This window comes from Primulina tabacum, chromosome 14 (genome assembly GCF_025594145.1).
Source record: "Primulina tabacum isolate GXHZ01 chromosome 14, ASM2559414v2, whole genome shotgun sequence".
Classification (NCBI taxonomy): domain Eukaryota; kingdom Viridiplantae; phylum Streptophyta; class Magnoliopsida; order Lamiales; family Gesneriaceae; genus Primulina; species Primulina tabacum.
This window is the reverse complement of record NC_134563.1, coordinates 13687215-13699936: the sequence shown is the minus strand read 5'-3', so window position 1 is coordinate 13699936 and position 12722 is coordinate 13687215. Positions and strand designations below refer to the sequence as shown.

General features: G+C 33.6%; 1 protein-coding gene across 1 annotated transcript; it reads left to right on the top strand.

The window, feature by feature from the left end:
* The first annotated feature begins 4956 nt into the window (after nucleotides 1–4956).
* Nucleotides 4957–10508, top strand: LOC142524191 (protein NRT1/ PTR FAMILY 8.3). The gene is made up of 5 exons (XM_075628020.1): nucleotides 4957–5117; nucleotides 7537–7642; nucleotides 7716–7933; nucleotides 8484–9040; nucleotides 9504–10508. The coding sequence occupies exons 1-5, from the start codon at nucleotides 5076–5078 to the stop codon at nucleotides 10321–10323; spliced, it is 1743 nt and encodes a 580-aa protein (XP_075484135.1). The 5' UTR covers nucleotides 4957–5075; the 3' UTR covers nucleotides 10324–10508.
* The last annotated feature ends 2214 nt before the right edge of the window (nucleotides 10509–12722 follow it).

Here is a 12722-nt window from a genome sequence, read left to right as displayed (position 1 = left end):
TTGTTATCAAGGAGTTGATAAGTAAGAATAGAGCAATTGGGGTATGCTCATATAAGGACATGTTTAGTCCGAATCACATGGAGATGTGAACCCACAGCTAGTTGTATCAATGAACCATTGAGGGCCACACAAGTACTAGCTTTCTAGATCCCATTGAGAAGTAAAAAATAGTTCAATGTGTTGAACGGCTTATAAATGAGTTTATAAGCGTAAGGAAAAATAGAAGTATGACTTCTATGAGGGAAATGTAACTTTTAATTTATGGAATTGTTCCTAAATTAAAAGTTGGCCAAATAGATAATGTATTTGAAAATTGTGATTTTCATAAACATTATTATGGACTAAATTAAATTAATTCAAGTTTTGAATTAATTAAACACTAGTGGGCCTAGTAGAGTCCAAATAATTAAATTAATTCAAGTGTTGAATTAATTATATTATATTGGGTCTTGTAGAGCCCAATAGTAAAATAATTATTCAACTAGTGACTTGAGTAAAATCAAGTAAAGTTTGATTGGGCTTAAATATGTTTGAGACAATTAAATTAAAGTCCATGGGCCTTTTAATTGTTACAAGCCCAAATAAGAATGCATGCTTGAGAGGTGAAGAGTTGGGGAATACTTTTGATTAAAAAAATTGGCATGGCATGCAAAAGGTTGTCACTACTTTTTACAACACCAAGAAAACTCATTCTCCTCCCTCCCTTGATGCTTTGGTCGAAATTCTTGTTCCAACTCTCTCAAAATTTTGTTCTTCAATTGTTGAAAAATTCATACACTTCTCCTTCAAAAATCCTTTTATTTTTCTAGTGTAAAATAAAAGGGGTTCTAGCTAGTTGGTGGTGGGCCTAATTTTGAAGGAAGGAAGCTTGTAAATTGTCTTGCCTTTGAATGGAGCCATCATCAACCTCAAGAGGTTGATAGGTATAATTTCTTAACACCCTATGTTTGACAAATGTGTTTAGTATATGTTACACACTAGTACAAAGGTGTTCAATTTTTACTCAAAATTTCGGTTTTATGCCCTAGAAAAGAATTTTAAACTTCCGTTACGCATTTGAGCACCCTAAAATCGATCCCTTTCAAGGATCACCACACGCGACACACATACACGTAGCAATTACCACTCGGCGATCCCCAACGAAGCCTGCAATAAAAAAAACTCAGGAAACATGAAGAACATATTTTATATCATCACAGTTTGAGCAGTCACAAAAAAACGATCATAAATCACTTGTGTCTTGTCAGAAAATTACGAATTTACTGTCAAATCGACGGTATCAAAAAGTACTATGTTTTATATGTTGAAAGTCTTTCCAGAAAACCAACCGAAAATTTGCAGGATTCAAAATGACAGCATATTCATTTTTGAGATCCAAAAACAGATTCAAAATCGTTTCAACCATTTTTGCTCAAACTTTGCATAACATAAACAAATTTTTACACAAAATACGCTTCAAAATACTTACTACAACAAGATCTATGCAAATATAAAGAAATATACATGTCTTTGAATTATAACGCACAAAGATAACGAATATCGATGCGGTGGATTACAGGAGATGACTGGGAGACGCTTGCTACACGATTTCTTGCTAAAAACCAACGTGAATCCACTGAATACTCGAAGGGGAAGGGGAAGGGTGGCTGCTGGAAGAGACTTAGAAACCTAGCTATCTCCTCCAAAAAAATGAAGGCAAGGTGTTTGTGTGCGTATATAAGTGTAACATGTGTGTGGGTGAGTCAAAGGGTTAATTAGGATAAATATTTACTTAGTCAAATAATTAGTGATAACATAATACTAATAACCAACAAACATGCTAAATAAAAATACTAATTCCTCACTAATTTATTAGCACCCCTAAATTTTAAATAGAATACACAAGTGATAAACTTTCAAGGTGTAAAATCCCAATTATTCAAGTTAGTAAATTTTGAAAAGCTTAAAATCTCAAAATCACTAAAATTAGGCTTTAAAATATTAAAAAATTTCATAAATCAATTAAAATACTAATTTTCTTGAGTTGAAATAAAATAACACATTTTCATAAATCACCTAAATCGTCATCGGTCTCTTTTCCTGACCCTGTATCGAATATTTGCCTGAAACATACAACTCATGAAGAAAACATTTTAATGTGCATCAAATAAATATGTAATAATTTAAAATAATGCAAAATCATAAATCGTGCATCGTTAAAATATCATTTTAAAATTAAATAAATAATTTAACAATTTAATAAATGCATGGGTTTTACGTGTATTGATTTTGAGCTCTACATAAGGAGCCGGTTGTGTTTCGGGTAAGGCACGGCCGTGCTTGTTCTTGAGGGATTGGCTGCGCTTCATGGCTTGCATGGGACTATGTCCGTGGGTTCAGTAGGTTCAGAGGGATCCTAGAGTGGTCTAGGAAAGGTTGGTTTGTGGCTGGTTCCAGCGGTTTTGGTGTAGCGACGGTGAACGTGTGCTAGGGTCACGGCTAGGGTCCGAGTGGATTGAGCAGAAAATTATGTAGAAACTTTCAGCGGTCTGGTCGAGAGGTTAATTAGTCAGTAATGGATTAGGGGCGGTTAGTGTGTACTTTTCGTATGGTAAAAGTTTGGGAAAAAATCGGTTAAGTTACGGGTCGATTCAGGCTAAAACAGGGACACCGGTCCAAGTTTTAAAACGAAATGGTTAAGTTTTGAAACGTACTCGAGTTTACATCTAAGAAATGCTTATATATATTTTGGGGTGTTCTAAGGAGTTTGGTAAGCTTCGGGTCGAAATTTAGAGGTCCAGGGGTAAAACGATCATTTTGAGCTTCAGGGGAAAAATGATCATTTTGCACCCGAGGTGAGTTTATAGACGCAGCAGCACCTTGAGCACAAATTTATCGTGTTTTAAATGCTTATGCATCACGTATATGCTTTTTATGTAATTATGAAAATTACGTTGCATGCTTGATTTTAAGAAAATCTTATGTATATGCATGTTTTATTAAGTGATGAATATGATAACATGTTTTTTGAAGGAAGGGAGTTGGTTGTGACTAATACGAATACGTTAATACGATGATATGTAAGGCCAAGGCTCAGTGGGCGGGTAATGCTGTCACTGATTTTCCTGCCACCAGGTACCGCTATTCTACATAGATGGATCCATCGACTGACATGATAATAAGTAAGTCACAGCTGACGAACGGAATACAAATCAGGAAAATGAACATGTATATGTTGATATGATGATATGTGTTATGATTATTATTATGTTGTGACAGGTTATGATTATGCACACGATTTTTCTCTGATCATGAAATGTATGTTGAATATGGTATTTTTCACTGCCGCATGATATGTATATGTATTTGATATCACGGCACAGGTGTGTTGAGTCTTTAGAACACTAGACGTGTGTAATGCAGGTGAACATTTGGATGGGGAGACTGGAGGTGCCGAACTCTGAGTAGGCAGGGCTGGATGTGCGCACACTATCCAATGACCATACTTTTCGGCACATCACGATTTCATGATTTTTGAGTAGACATGATCATTTTATACGTTATTATGTTATGATGTTGATTTTCAGTATTTTACTTGTTTTAATTTCCTTCCTGCATGGTTAAGGGCCCCGAGTTGGCAAATTTTAAACTACAGTATTCTATTGATCGATTGTTTACAATTATTTTTAAATGGCATATTTTCAGTAGGATTGCATGCATGCAAAATAGTTAAATTTTTATTTTCGAAAAATGAGATTGTCGAAAAAAAATAAAAATTTAGCAGCATTTTTGATTAGTAGACGTCACAATCATGGTTAGTGTTTGTTGAGTCAATAAACTCACTAGGTGTGATCGATCTAGGTGAGCATGATGTGTTGATGGAGGACTTGATGGTTGAACTACTAGCTGGGCTGAAGGTACACATAACTCGAGGAACCGTTGCTAGTTTTCCGCACTTATGTTTATGTCTTATGCTAATGATTGAAGTTACTTTTAAGATTTTATTGTTTATGATGCTTTTGAGAGGTTTTTGAGAGGATGTTAGAGTTAAGTTTATTTTTGAAACAATGTTAGTTTATATTGGTCAACGTTTTACGATTTTACGTTTGAATTACTTTCTTTTGGATTTTCAAGTAATAGTTGGTTGGTTTATTTTAAATGGAGCAAATGTATTTTTAAAAATATATATGTATATACATAGTAATTTCGGCCGAATACTTGGAGGAAAAAATTTTCTAGTACATTTTAAAAAAAACGAGTAGTGGACGTGTCAGGATTATATATGTCAAAGCCGAACGAACCGAAAAAACCAAAATTCATTAAATTAATAATTTTTGAGATGATATTTAGTTAATGAAGAATTATTTTGAATAATTTTTAGTTGATTGTTATTCATTTAATTCATTTAGACTTTACATTTAAATATTTTACTAAAAAATCATGTAAAAATTAAATATATTATCTTTTACAATGTATTTATATTATTAATTTAAATAATCGTATCAAAATCGGATTAACAGACTGAATATTTTTGGTAGAAAATCGAAACGGAACCGAACTAAAAGAAAATAATTTGGAAAGCGGATTATATATTTCTAAAATCGAAAAAATCGAAATAAAAAACTGAAAATCGAATCGAATCGACTGATGAACACCCATATCACCTGCTATCTGAAAAGTTCTCATATAGCTTTTAGGCATAAATATGAATCCGTTTTATTCGATTGATTTTGTTTCCTTTTTTATTTAATTTTTTTTGTTAATCTAAAACATTTCAAAAATAATTTATAAAACTTAAGTCATACGTTAGATAAACAAAATTAAATGATAATTTAACATCTTATCAATCAGATCATGTTGTCCCAATCCATAACACCCTAATTTAATTATAAAATCAACCTTTTTAGCATTCGAATTTCGAGATAAGTCGTGTTGTCGCTTAAACGTACTTGTGGAACATTTTCAATAATATCTAAAATGTTTATTTATGGGACAAAATAAATTGCCGTAAACAGTGGGAACGACACAAAATTCCACGCCTTCTCTTTTGTTCGAAGAATATTATTCTGTTAAAAATCTGTCTTTAATTACACATAATGGAGGAAGAGAGATTGCTCCTGGAGGAAGGATTTGTGCAGGTTTCTCTTCTTTCTTTTGTGTTTTTTAGGGCAAGTTTGATTTGTTCCTTTAGTTGTGATTGATGCTTTGATGTGGCCTTTTATTTTTTGCGTCTATTGGTGTTCGATTTCAAGTGACGCGGCGCTAAAGGATCACTGATCGAAGAGAAAGAATTGAGTAGCGGATTTCGTTTATTGTTGCTAGATTTTAGGAAAAAAAGACGCTTGAATGGAATATTACTAAGTTTATCTTGCCTTCAAGCAAAAAATGGGTAGTTTATTTCGATTGGAAGATTATGATTTGTTGGGTTATTTGCCGAGGGAGGAAAATTGATTTATCCCTCTTCTAGGAGGGGTTTCGCCTGGATCCCCGATTTTCTGTTCTTTGTTGGGACCTTGTGAAGTGTGGAATCCCTTCCATGTTCCTGTGTATTGTTCAACTTTGTCGGACGTACAACATAAGCTAAGGAGAACTATAAACGAAGAATGTTTCTTGCACAAAATTTATGTCGGATATCTCAGGAAAAAAAACGTGAGCCACTTTGTTTGATTGTGAATGGAAATCTGGTTTGGGGCCAAAAATTGAAACTTACTGATGTTTGGGCAAAGCCTCCGGCCACGGTATTATTTGAGTTAAGTTTTTATTGGTCTGGTGATTTGTAGAATTCACAATCTTCTGAGAATTTGCTGCAAAGACTCTGCTATTGCCCAAGCATCAAACTGCACAATTGCTTGAGCTTGTTTAAGCCAACACGCAGGCCTTACTATTAATGGTCATTTAGCGGTTGGCTGTAAATTGAGTAGGCTCGTCTGACTGAGTTGCATTGCTGAGGCACATCGGTTGTTGCAATAAAAAGTTCTGGATTCAGCATCATTTATCAATCAATGCCTCTCTCTAACAAATCTTAATATGCAACCATGACATCTGAAGAATGTTCAAATTTATTTATGACCTGTGGGAGACTCTGATAGTTGAGGATTTAGTAGATATAATTATATCGATTTTTTTGTTTACATAAGATAAGACCCCCACCTACAATAATACCAGTTAAAGTAACTATTGAATTTTAGTTGAGAAGAATCTTGCCAAAACAAAGAGAGTAATATTACAGAGATTGGTATACCCTAGTGTCTGAGTATTAAAACATGTTCATTTCAATTAAATCGATGGTCTTTCTTAGAGTGTCAACTGACACGAGTAAGTAGGTAACCTGATTTTTTACAGGGCCACTGCCTTATGTAACAGGCGTGTAGGTCTTGCTGATTTTGTTGACGTTTTTCATTCTTTTTCAATTCATAAATTATTTTCTTCTGTAGCAATAGGTTTTCGGCGTTGAAAAGTTTACCTGCAGACTAAACTTAACTAGATGTCTTTTTCAATGGATAAGTGATACGAGAAAATATTTTAGCATACAAACAAAGTTGCACTTCTCTTGTTGCATCATCGAGATATTGTGTGATAAGTTCATTTCATATTTGTAACCTACTGTGTTTATAAAGGAGTCAAGTTTCACCATTTTTGTTTGGAAACATGTCATGGAGATAAATTAATAATTTTTAAATCAGTAAGCTCTCTAGAGAAAATATGCAATGTAGTAAATTTTGATTAGAATTTTGTTTATAATTTTAGACTTTATAGATTATGGATATTTAGACAAACCCTTATAGTTGTCGGTCTATGAATTAAAATGAAGGCTTGCTTTTATGGGTGCTTTTAGAACATCATTAGAGTGTACCATGATACGGTCAATGGAATTTTTCTGTAAACTGTGCAAGAGTACAAGCAGTTGATTTGATACAAGAAATTCCAAGACTTAACCATAAGTGAAAGATTCTTTAGTTAATTTTCAGCTCCAGCATTTAAATTTGTCGCATTCTTTGAGGTGGCTCATTTTTCACCTTGAGCTCAAATTCTCTTTGGAAAAGCAAGATTCACCACTTGTTCTTTGCGATTCTTTTCTCTCTCCTTTTTTCATTTTCATAAGTGATATAGTGATTGTCTACAATATTGCTTTCATATGACATGTATGAGTATTTGTTTTCAAGATTTCACATTTTGGGTTGCGGTGATAAAGTTTTGTATTGACCCTGCTGAATCATCCGGGCAGATGTTCGGACTGCTGTGACATTTTGTGAATGTGCTTGACATATAGCAATGCATGAAAACGTAGATGTAAAATGACACACTTGGTTCACATTTTGGTGCCATGCTTTTTGTTCTTCTCTACTTCTCCTGGTTTTACTAATGCTGCAAATATAGATATTCTAGATTTTCTGCAATGCAACATTATTTGTTTAAAAGAGAGAAGAAAAAGAACAAAACAATGGAGTGCAATCCATCATTCTTTATCTATGTTAACGCTCTTGAATTGAATCGCATTTACCATAGGAATGGTTTATTCTCAAGGACATTTACGTTGATACTTTAATGGTGATCTAGAATGGAAACAATAAACTATATACCGGTGATGGCTCTGTTGACATTAAGGGGAACCATGTATTCAAGAGCAACACGGGCAACTGGAAAGCATGTCCTTTTATTCTAGGTAGTCATGGTATAATCTGCTCCTTTTTTGTTGTTCTTTCGATCAATTCTCTTACATTTTAGATTGATGACAGGGACTGAATGTTGCGAGCGATTGGCTTACTATGGGATTTCTACTAATCTTGTTAGTTATCTCACGAAAAAGTTACATGAAGGGAACGTGTCAGCTGCTAGAAATGTGACTACATGGCAAGGCACTTGCTATCTCACCCCCCTTATTGGGGCAGTCCTGGCTGATGCATTCTGGGGAAAATATTGGACAATTGCTGTCTTCTCCACTATTTACTTCATCGTAAGCAATACTGTCAATTTTCTTCTCGCTTTTGGATATGTAGAGATTAGGTAGTGAGCATATGGCTGCATCCTTTCATTTGATGTGTGTTAACATGGTTTCTCATCTTTGCCTTATACTCTATCTCCATCATCTGTCGACTGAGTTTGAATGTTCAATAAACTCACTTTAGTTTTTCTCTGGAAAAAGAAACGCTGAGACGAGAGCGCGTCAATTAATTCTAGTCTCCTGGTGCACCCTTTATCACGAGAAAGTTAGGAACGAGAAATCTGAGAGCATGCAGATCATATTACAATTCAATGGGCCTGAATCACAACAGATATTGCAATCTTCTTAATATCCTGATTAACTTTGGTTTTCTTAATTATGTATTCCGCTTTTCATTTTAAAACATTTCTTTACTTCCTTGCACCTTGTTCTCCAACTTTAGCACATGCAAGCTAATTTAGATTTCAAAATCTTTGAGCAAGTTGCATCATGTCGTTCATTTCAGTTCAATGTTATGTGTGAAATTCCATGGGGTTTGACTTCACTCTCTAAATTTATGTAGGGGATGTGTACATTGACTCTCTCTGCAGCTGTTCCTGCTTTTATGCCTCCTGAATGTACTGACAGTATTTGCCCTTCTGCTACACCTGCTCAGTATGCAGTATTTTTCTTTGGGCTATATCTTATAGCCCTTGGAACAGGAGGGATCAAACCATGTGTTTCATCCTTCGGGGCTGATCAATTTGATGACACTGATTCTGTTGAGAGAGTTAAAAAGGGTTCCTTTTTCAATTGGTTTTATTTTTCCATCAATATTGGTGCCCTTGTATCAAGCAGTTTGATTGTATGGATTCAAGATAATGCAGGATGGGGTCTTGGTTTTGGCATTCCTGCATTGTTTATGGGTTTCGCTATAGTAAGTTTCTTTATGGGCACCTATCTCTATAGGTTTCAGAAGCCAGGAGGAAGCCCTATCACTAGAATGTGTCAGGTGTTGGTTGCATCTTGCCGCAAATGGAATCTTGCTGTCCCAAGTGATAGTAGCCTTCTATATGAAACACAAGATAAAAGCTCAGCGATTGAAGGAAGTCGAAAGCTGCTCCACACTGATGAATTGCAGTAAAGTTCTCTTGCAATTACATCTTTGTTCCGCCTCTGCCTTTTTTTTTCTTTTCACCAATTTCCCACCCCCAACACCTCGTGGTTGATGAACTTTTTTTGTCTTTTGACAGAATTGAATTTTCATGTTGATATAACTTTTTAAGGTTATTGGTTTTTATTGTTCAACTCTGATAGAAGTAACTGTAGTTTGGTTTTGCTAATCTGTTCGAACATGATACTGGTGATTGTTTATATTGCAGTGATAAATCTCTGTCTTAAGGCAAAATGAAATGTCAAAATTTGTTTCTTGAATTATTTCACATTGACAACTCTTGTGTAGTCTGTGACTAACATAAATAGTATGTCCTGATATTTAAAATAACAAATTGAAAAGTTGTATATTATATTTTAAATAAACACCATTTTATTTACATATGGATTCCAAATTTCTCTAATGATGTCTCCTCTATTTCTTCCCTAGGTGCCTTGATAAAGCGGCTGTCGTTGAAGATGAAAGGAAAACCGATGATTTTTCCAACCCTTGGAAGCTTTGCACTGTAACACAGGTTGAAGAATTTAAGATCTTGATACGCATGTTCCCAATCTGGGCTACCGGAATAGTCTTCTCTGCCGTTTATGCTCAAATGTCTACTATGTTTGTCGAGCAAGGTGCAATGATGGACACTTCCATAGGTTCCTTCAAGATTCCTGCAGCTTCTCTGTCAACTTTTGACGTCATTAGTGTAATTTTCTGGGTCCCGGTGTATGACAGAATTCTTGTTCCAATTGCTCAAAAACTTACTGGAAAAGAGAGAGGGTTCTCAGAGTTGCAAAGAATGGGCATTGGCCTTTTTCTTTCAGTCTTCTGCATGGCTGCTGCTGCTATTGTGGAAATTTGGAGACTGAACCTAGCTCAATCACTCGGGTTGGTGGACGAGCCTGTTCCAGTACCAATAAGCATCTTCTGGCAAGTGCCTCAGTATTTTTTGTTAGGGGCTGCTGAGGTTTTTACATTTATTGGGCAACTCGAGTTCTTCTATGACCAATCTCCAGACGCCATGCGCAGTTTGTGCAGTGCCTTTTCACTCCTCACAACTTCCTTAGGTAATTACTTGAGCTCTTTTATTCTGACCGTTGTTACATCTTTAACGACCCGGGGAGGAAACATTGGGTGGATTCCAGATAATTTGAACAGGGGTCATCTTGATTATTTCTTTTGGCTCCTGGCTGGACTCAGCCTACTTAACTTGGTGATATATGTCTTCTGCTCCAAAAAATATAAATCGAAAAATGCGACATGAGATTAAATATGTATCCATTACATGCAAGGCTGTACTGGAAGCTACGCAGTACAGAAGAACAAGATTATTGTTTTTATGTATGTATGCTCTTTATGATCTGGTTGACTTTTAGATTATGTATCAAACACCAAACTGTCTTCCACTATTTAAATTTTTTAAAGAAATTGGTTCGAAGTTTCTTTTCAGATGCATTACGTCAGAATTGTTTGTCAGTTGTCAATCTGAGGGAATAGCATGTTACCCTACACTATTGAAAAGGTTTTGGTCATTTTCCAGTAATTTTTATAGGAATTAATGGATGACACGCACGTTGCATGTCTATTTATATTTTTTATAATTAATTCGATTTATATTTATACTAGATCGTATCATAATAGTGAAAAATAATAAAATGATTGTATGACAATTCTGAATGATTATATTTAAGTAAGGTCATATCATAATAATAAAATATAATAATGAGAATAAATTGCAATTAAGTAATAAATTCAAAAAAAAAAAAAGATGGAGATGTTACAAAATTTTGAAATAATAAAATAAAAAAAACAAAAATAGATTAGTACACTAAAACTTTTTTGCTTTTATTTTTAAATTTAATAATAGTAATATATAGTTTGAAAATGAAAAAAAAGAGTTAAATAATTATGTACAAAAAGAAATAGTAATTAAATCAGACTACGAGTTAAAATATGGGCTGAGAATCAAACAAAATATAAGGTAAAATGTGATTAATGTTATAAATCAAAAGAGAAAAAGAGATGGATAGACATAATTTATAAGAAAAAAGAGAGAATTCACTCATGTGTAAATTTCATTGAACTCAATCACCTTATTTATAGAGAAAAATTACACAATACAACTCTTTACTGAGATTATTTTTCCGTATTTATCTCGATTACAAGCCATTCAAATCTAACTAACTAAGGATAATAATATATAATAATAATATATTTATAACACTCCATTTTAAATGATTATTTGTACAAACAATCGATTTCATCAAAATCTTCATTTTGCAAGATGGATGCTTGAGAACTTCATCGGGACTCAATTGCGGCCTCCTTAAAACATTGACTTTAAAACTAATTGGGAAAAATCCGAACAAAGAAAAAAAGTACATCAATAGTTACTTTCTTTGGATGTCTTCCCGACAGTAGATTTGCCTCGTTAAAACTTTACCAAGAAAAACCTAGTGTGACAAATTTATAGTGAAGAAAAAAGAGTACGACATCTCGCTGCTTGTTAATTGCTTCGTTAAAAACTTTGTTATGAAAAACCAAGTGAGAAAAATAATAGACGAGGAAAAAAGAGCGCAACTTTAACTACTTCCTTTATTAAGGCATCACTTGAAATCATCGACTCTTCGTATTCTGATCTTGTGCACCAATTTGCCAAAAATTGATACAAGTGATAACTTTGTAAAAAGATCGGTTATATTATCTTCAGTTGTTTCTAATCTCTTAACGTAAATCTATACTCTGTTTGAGATTGAGAAGAAAACATGACATGTGCCTTACTGGTTGTTACTGTCTTCGAGTTGGAGAAAATATGTACATCACTAATATAATTTGTGAGATATAATGATGTATAAATTGCCTTTAGATATGGTAATTGAAGACCAAATATATTTTCTTGATCTTCAAGTTATCAAAAAAGATATTTTTAGTATCAAATTTTCAAATGATCTTTTTCGATAACTTGAAGAAAATATACTACGCTGATAAATATAAAAATATTTTAGTGTTTTTTTCCGCGTAGTATAACTTACGAACAAATATTCCTGTTAGGAAATGTTCAATCCATAATTCAAGAATTAATTTTGTCTTTTCAAGTATATCATTGCAAATATATATTTCAAATACTCGATCATTTTTAGCAAAATTTTCAAGAATACTAAGTTAAGTATATCACATGTACCAGAATTATCTTAATATTTATAATGACATGTTGCTCTATGAAATGACAATTTTGGATGTTGGATCAAACTCCATTTGGCACCTCAAATTCAATGAGGATTTTTCTATATATCATTGTCAAGTAACTCGTCCATGACAACTGAAAATATTTTCTTATAACCAACTTTAGGTTAGAAGCTATGAGAAAAAGTGTGCTCATATGTCACATGTCTAATTGTCAATCATTTTTCATTGACAATCTCTATAAATTGTATTTCAAGATAATCATAATTTTTCATTATAGCAAAAGCACATTAATAATTATATCATTTTGATCCCAAATAATATGTGAAATCTCATCTCATTTAATATGCTTTTTATTCTTCATGAACAACATCATCCAAATTAGATTCATTAAAATATCTGGTCGGTCATGCTTTAGCATCTTTTATACTTACTTGCCAGTAACTTATGATATTGTCCTACAAGACATCAATTTCTTTC